Source organism: Mastacembelus armatus, chromosome 6, assembly GCF_900324485.2.
Source record: "Mastacembelus armatus chromosome 6, fMasArm1.2, whole genome shotgun sequence".
NCBI lineage: Eukaryota > Metazoa > Chordata > Actinopteri > Synbranchiformes > Mastacembelidae > Mastacembelus > Mastacembelus armatus.
Window position 1 is genome coordinate 16,793,355 of NC_046638.1, and position 7,887 is coordinate 16,801,241.

Below are 7,887 nucleotides of genomic sequence, written 5' to 3' on the forward strand. Positions count from 1 at the left end.
CAACTTGCAAGAAAGAAGAGTAATTGATTAGTTAATAGAAAGAAAATATAATGTGCAACTATTTAGCTAATCAGTCTATTGACTTTTAGGAAATTAAATGCTAAAATGATCAGGTTCCAGCTTCCCCACTCCAAGAGTCGGTGTTTTTCTTTGTTTGGATATGCCACTCACATCTTAATAAATCGACCAATGGTAATTTTTTTTTTTTTTTTTGGAAGCGCATCCTTTAAATCTGACTGAATAATAATTATCTGTCTCTTTTTCTTTCTGCAGGCCTTTGTAGCTACAGGTACCAACCTCTCTCTGCAGTTCTTTCCAGCGAACCTTCATGGAGATCAGAGGCAGGTTCCTACAAGGGAGTATGTCGACTTCGAGAGAGAGACAGGAAAGGTAGGACAAGAGAAAGATTTCCATCCTCATCCTCAAAATTACACCACCGACACACACATACATTTTTCTCTATTGCTCTTCAGCTGTTGCTGGTTATATGGTCTAAGTTGCAGCAGACAGACTGGCAACAGAAAAATACATGTTCTGTTTTCTGATGAAATGTGTCCAGAATGCCCCCTTTGCCATCCAGACAACTGCTGACAGAATCAGGCTTTTATCTCATTCTTTAGTCATGTGTTTTTATCCACAGTTGCTGTAACACTTGACAATGTGACACTTTCACAAAAAAAAAAAATATACATTTTGCAGAAACATCTGATACATCTGTCTGTGTTTTTTCTTTCTGTTCCTCTTTCATTTTATGAAATGAAAAAAGCAGCCCAGAGGCCAACACACAGAGAGAAAAAAAGGTTTTTATGAATCCAAATGTTGAGTTTCATTCTCCTGATTTACCGATTTACAGAGGTTTACACCAGTTGTGCAATAAATAAGCCTTCAAACCAGTAGTTTCTGGGTATTTGCCCACTGTCAGTCAGACGTGAAATCATCTGTGAGATTCTTATCACACAAAAGTACACTGGAAAACTTAATATGCTCATTTCAGAGCAAAGTCAAAGTTAAAGAAATTTCAGAGCTGAGAAGTCTTTAATTTGCTGCTGTTGTCAAGGTGATATGCGCTGTACAGCACGGCGGTCCTGCTGCTGTTTTTACTGTATGTGTGTGTTAATTGTCTCCCCTGGCGCTAAGGACTCACTTATGTAAGTGTGTGTGTCAGAAGGCCTTCCACAGACACTGGCCAGCTGAAATGAATGCCGACTGGCGGCTCATTAAAAATGCATTCTGGGGAATCGATGGACCTCCATGCCCCAAGGCTGACAGACTAATCTCACACTCTTAATTATTTAACACAAGTGCCCTGATGGTCGGAAACAATGTGTGAGTGTGTGCGTGCCGTTGTTGACGGGTGTGTGGCATTTTTCACAATTTCTAATGTTATGTGTTTTTTGTATGTCAGTAAAGAGGGAACAAGATTTGTATGCATGTGTGTGGCAGAGACTCTGTGTGTGTGTGTGTGTGTGTGTGTGTGTGTGTGTGTGTGTGTGTGTGTGTGTGTGTGTGTGTGTGTGTAAGATGATACCCTCTTCTTTGTCACCTCAATGGTGCTCACAGATCTATGAAGTTTTAATGAGGCCAGGAGCTGTCAATGTACAGCAGTTTCATAGAAGAACTGTAGAACTGAAGCCAAGCACTCATAAGTATGCGCACACACACACACACACACACACACACACACACCTGAAGATTCAGATAAACCTGCTGACACTCTGCTCTTTTCATCGATATTTATCTTTGAACCAAAAAAAAAAAAACATAAGGGATTCTATACCTGCAGAGCAAATCAGAAGAAAGTTACCGTGGATCTGATCTGAAATTCTCTTTTTATGCAGCTCCAACAGAAAACACAAGTCTAAGGTTTCAGACTTTACTTTTAGTTAGTATTCGTTTATATTCTGCTTCTGCAGAATGTGGTTTCCTGAGTGCAGTGTACTGTAACAAGAAATTTAGACTTTAGACTTCACTCAGCTGCTCCAATGCGGAGTCTTTAATTGCATACTGAGTGTACATTTTGCAGTGTTGCTCTAGCACACACACACACACACACACACACACACACACATACTACCTCCCTATCCCTCTGGACCTCCCTGTAGAATACAATTGTCAGGTCACGGCAGAGATCTTGTGTACGTTGCAGCTTTTCCTCTTAATTACTGTCACAGCTACACAACTACACACACACACACACACACACATCTCTTATGTATGAGCATAGTTATATCTCTGTGAATGTAACTTTTCTTACTTACAAAGTATTCAGTAGAACCAATTGAAGTGGAGAGAAACATTAATGTGAATAAATGGGAGAAGTCATCAAGATGCAGTGTTTAGTCAGGTCAGATGGGAAAAAGTTCAATTGAAGACAAAATAGAAAAGAAGAGACAGTAACTCATGAACTATGGTTCAGACTGAGGTACTAGGTTACTGTTTTTGTCCCATTTTCTTTCTTTTCATGACTTCTGCCTACATTTTTCTTTCTTTCAGCTAAAATCCTTTTTCCTTACTTTGTTATTCTTGTGGCGTTTTGTGTGAACGTCCACTCTACACTTCCCTCCTCCATCCCCCCTTCTTCCCTCTGTCCATTGCTTATGTTATTTGTTTGTTCTTTGTGTTACACCATACATCCCCCACTCCCTCCTTTCCCCCCGCCTTTACTCACTTCCACCCTGCCACCCCCACCGTTCCTCCCACTCTCCCGCCTTTATTTCTAAACACAAACAGTGCCAAACCAAAAGGGTAGCACAGCCAGGTTAAACTTGGCAGCTGAATGTAATGTGTGTGTGTGTGTGTGTGTGTGTGTGTGTGTGTGTGTGTGTGTGTCAGGTTTTTGCTACATTGTGGGGGCTGAAATCTGTTTAAACAATGGCATGTGAGGACTTGGCCCCTTGTGGGCCATGTAACTCACTGAATTTTAAGGAGGCGACTTGGTTTAAAGTTAGGGTTAGATTAAAGTTAGGGTAAGGGTTAGTGTTAGGGAAAGGGTGGTCATGGTTAAGGTTAAGGTGAGTCTACAAGAAATGAATGTAAGGCAATGTAATGTCCACAAGAGAAATAGAAAGAAGTTATTTTCTGTATGTGTGTGTGTGTGTGTGTGTGTATGTACTGTATATATATACATTGTCAGGACGGGTTTGAGTTTATAGCATGGGGGTTTATTACAATTTGAAAAAGTGAGGGGATTTTGCTTGGTCCTGACACTTTCAAAGGGCTGTGTAAGAGTTCAGACTTGGTTTAGCAGTGGGTTAGAGTACAGTTTGGAGTACGTAATCTTGTTGTGATGGTTAAGTTTAGGGTAAGGGGCTGGGGAAGGTGTGTCCTCACAAAGACAGCTATATAAACAGTGCAGGAGTGTGTGTGTTTGAGACTAAAACAGACTATAGGCTCTCCAGGCTGTTGAAGGTTAATGGCAGCCAGCTGTGGACAAAGTTAATTTTAGCATTAGCGGCTAACTTGCTAGCAAGCATTAGTGTAGTGTTAGTAGCTTTGGTGTCAATAGACAGCTGTAGCTTCTACATTTTAGTGTTTTTTTTGCTAAATCTATACACTTGCTATCACTGTTCACACCTGTAAATGGTGGTATACCATATAGTTTTCAAAGACTCTCCCTTTAGCAAGACCTTTGTGTGCCACAAGCTTTGTGTTTGTGGCATCCAGAGATGTCTATATGGGCTAATTATAATGTGATTACATTAAAAATCAGGCAGGTCTCTTGTAAACAGCTGAAGAGGTTTGTTGGTCTTTATGGACCAAGAAGAATAAAAGAAGAAAAAAAATTAGAAATGAACCTTTGTGCTAGCTGTCTTTGTCTGAAGTAGTTTTCAAATTGAAATAGTTCTCTTGCAACTATTATATATAGTATTTTCTGAGGTGATATGATGCCTGAGAGAATTGTTCAAAAGCAAGACACCATGTTTTTTTTTTACGGCTCCACCCTTAAGTTTACACGGAAATATTCTGTCAGTCTTGTGTACTGTTATAATTCAACCTGTCATATTTAAACAATGTTAGTGGGGTTAAGTGGGTTCAAGAGGACACACATTACAATAACCCTCCTTTTTGGAATTGTGGAGATTTATTACTATATATGGTCAGTTTGAAGAAAAACTGCATTTACTGGGAACAACACTAACATATACAGACCAATAAAATTTACAGGTAGGCAGCTATTTCAGGTTTGTTGCCACATTTAAGACATTTTACATTTGTAAAATCTCCATGTATTTTGTATCCATGTAGGCAGTAAAATAAGATCTATGAGCATATGGAAACCACCAGCTGCTAAAATTATTTACACATTGAAGCACACGTGTTTCTATGCATTTAAACACTAACCTGATCTGCAGAAATACTTTAAGTATGAAATACTGGAGAACACATTGTTGTTTGGTGATGCTATAGCCCCGCACACTGTATCTTCTTGAAACTAATTTGGTGGATTATTTTCATTATCACTGCAATTATGTCCCTTTAAATTCATTTTTTATGACCCTAACATGGTCTAACATGCATGCCCTGCTTGTAGGTAGATGGTTTTGAATTCATCTGCTCATTAACTTATTCATGAGTCACCGATTTAAATGTTTTCCTACTTTTAAAAAACTCCTTTCTTTCATTCATTCATCTATTTTTTTCGTCACCCAGAGTTCTCTTTGTGTCTGTTTTTGTATGAGGAAACTTCTTGTGGTCTTTTGGTAAAGCAGATACTGGTCTTTCCTCCCTTCCTGTCCTGCAGCCCATCCTTCCATCTTGCCCAACCACCTCCTGTGTGGGTGTGGGTGTGTGCATGCAAAACTTATTTTAGAATAGATGTTGCTGTTTTGCTTTTCCAGCTTGTTTGGAACCCTCAGTTTTTGAAGACATCTATGAACAACATAAGTCTGAAGTGCACTGGAGCCTAGAGCACCGCTGGTAAAACATTAAATTGTTTGCCATGACAACAGTTACTTGTTCATTTTCATTAAGCACTCATTACATTTTCACTGAAATTATAATAAATGACTTTACTGGCCACAAGCAATTTTCTTAGTGATGAAAGCACTTGGGACAGATTGGTATTTGGTGCAGGAACTGGAAACAGGCTATTGTACTGGCCATACTGGTGGAAAAGCAAAAGAAAAATTACCCAGTAAGTTTCAGTGTTGTTTTCTCTGTTACAGCAGTGTGTGTGTGTGTGTGTGTGTGTGTGTGTGTGTGTGTGTGTGTGTGTGCGTGCGTGCGTGCGTGCGTGCGTGCGTGCGTGCGTGTGGGTGTGTGTGTGTGCACCATCCCTGCATTCTGATGAGATGTGGCGCCAGACTCATTGCTAAGCCTTACACACAGATATATGCATGTCTACACACAAGAAAACACACAAACATATAAACATTAAACCACATCTAAAGTAGAGAAAATATCGAAAAGAATAAAAGGGACAGAACGGGACAAAGAGAGATTAGTGGTTGTTGGGAGGGAAACTCAGCAGAGATATGAGAAGCAGACTAGTGTCTGTCAGTTACATGATGAGGAGGGTGGACTGTCAGGGAAGAGCACAAACACAAAACACAGGATGCTGCTTTTGTTCATTCATTCTCAAACTCAGACATTTGAGTTCTTGTATATGTAATTTTTTTACTGTATTGACCATGTGCAGGTTTTCAGGTTCTCACTATCACAGTGTTTTAGCACCTCCTGTTAACCCATAGAGATTCAAAATCCTCTGGTGGATTTTGTTTTAATGTGATTCTCTTGTCCATGAATGACTAAAACCCACTGAACACCAGTTTACGCTGCCTTTAATATATGTATAGTTCACACATCTTGTATGCCTGAACAATATTTAGTTTAAGCACACACACACTGCTATATACCAACAGTTTACACCTGCAGTAATAGATTTTTTTTGGCAGCATCACAACAAGATGTGCAGTTGCGCTCGTGACCACACAATGACTGTAAATCTAAAATTCACTCTTTCACCACTGCTTTGTTGTCAACCAACCCCTGTGGGAAATATCTACCATTTAGTGCTAGGCTAGTGTTGTTTTATAAAGCAGAGCTTTATAGCAGAGCACAGGGAGCTTTTATAAGCTTTTATAAAGCTCTGTGTCTGAATGCAGCACTAATGAGAACAATTCACATTAGGGTTTTGGACCATGAAACCAAAACCATGAGCTGAAAGTTGCTAAAATGCTTCGTAGTGGGCTAATTCTTTATTTTCATGATATACCAGTCACTTCAGATTGATCTAATGGGTGATATGACAATAAAAAGTATTTCTAGTATTTTTAAGATGTGTTCCTGTTGGGATTAATTTTGATTTTGATGAAAAGGGCACTCCTCACATTTTATTTCTTACTTCTTGACTGTTCTTGATCCTATATGACTAGATAAACATGATTTTGTCCTTGTGGATAAAAGTTGTCACAGATTACACACAGGACAGAACAGGACTTATTTGAAAATACAGCAGATATGGACACAGCTGCCAGTGAACTGTGTAAATATTTTATTGTACTTCAGTGGCACTGCAGCACCACACCTAGAACAAACCAATTGGCAACTTAAGCAGGGCAGATTTAAATAGAATAACACTGACAGCAACAGCTTGTGATAACTGTACAATTTGAATGCATCATCTTGGCACATAGAAGTTGACTTTCTAACCCTTAATGGCACGGCAGTCTCTGAACAAGTCACATACAAAGATGAAAACTTTTAATCAAAAGTCTCTTTAACCCGTATGATAAACATTCAAGGTGTAGGAGTTGTACAAACTTCCAAAGCACTATAGGGCCAGGTTGTTCAGTGTGAAAGATGCAAGATGTTCTGGTTCACAGACTGCAGCAGATTAGGATGTGGTGACTGTTCGGGTCCTCCTACAGTGGTCTTCCTACACCAGTCCAGGCTTTGGAAAGCATTATGTTTAAAAGGTGTTTAAAGATTCCAGCTATCAATAGGATTGCTTCTTGTCAGCAAAATGGTTCAGATGTTTATTTGTGTTGGATTTTGTCAGGTTTAATAATAAAAACTGCAGAGGGGTTAGGTAAATTTGCCATATTTTGTCTGTGGAGCTTGTCTCATGTACAAGCCTGTCTTCCAGTGAAAATGAAAAAATTCTGGCAGGTGGTGATTGGTGATTTTCCTCTCTCTAAAATCATTTTTTATCTGACACCTCTGATTCCCTCTAATTTAGTCATCAGCTTTAAGCCTTCAGGATTCTCTCCTGTCACAGGCACATCAACATCAAGTGTGAGTATGTGTGGTGTGTATGTGCAAACGCAGTGTGGGGTATTATGTTTCCCTCTGAACGGAAGCTGTGCCATCGGTGCGTGACTTGTCAGTGACATCATCAAAGCCAGACCACTAATTGGTTCCCTCTGCTACTGCTGCTCTCCATCTGACAGTGTGTGTGTGTGTGTGTGTGTGTGTGTGTGTGTGTGTCCTGAGTGATTGCTTGGTACATTTTAATGAAGGTTCTTTAATTTAAATCAGTATAAGTGAACTTTCTTTGGAGCCTCAGACAGTCAGAGTCTCCCTGTTCAGAGACATTAATGTATCACAAAACCCCTATGCCCACACATACACACACACACACACACATAATCACACACACACGCACACACAGCACAGTACCATTGGCTGTCTCCTCCCAAAGGGTTTCATGTTTCCTGCTCCAGGCTTTAGATCAATGACCACACCCACTCCCATAATGCACTGCAACACATGCACAGACAGGGTCCTGTGTTTATATGCTCTTTGTTTGTGTGTGACAGTGTTTTGTGTTGCTATCATGTCTGTGTTGGAGAGAATCCCTGACTAAGTGCACATGCAGAATGTCTCTGTATTAGCATGTATGAGGTTTAGGAAAACTGTTAGAAACACAAGGCTCGGACAGAAAAC

General features: G+C 39.8%; 1 protein-coding gene across 4 annotated transcripts in view; it reads left to right on the top strand.

Moving 5' to 3' along the window:
* The window catches only part of cbfb (core-binding factor subunit beta), a 33,402-nt gene that overhangs the window by 6,065 nt on the left and 19,450 nt on the right, over positions 1–7,887 (top strand). For all 4 annotated transcript variants that reach the window (XM_026311183.1, XM_026311185.2, XM_026311182.1 and 1 more), the window contains exon 3: positions 274–390. In XM_026311183.1, the coding sequence (XP_026166968.1) occupies positions 274–390 (117 nt within the window). The remainder of the gene's footprint in view (positions 1–273; positions 391–7,887) is intronic.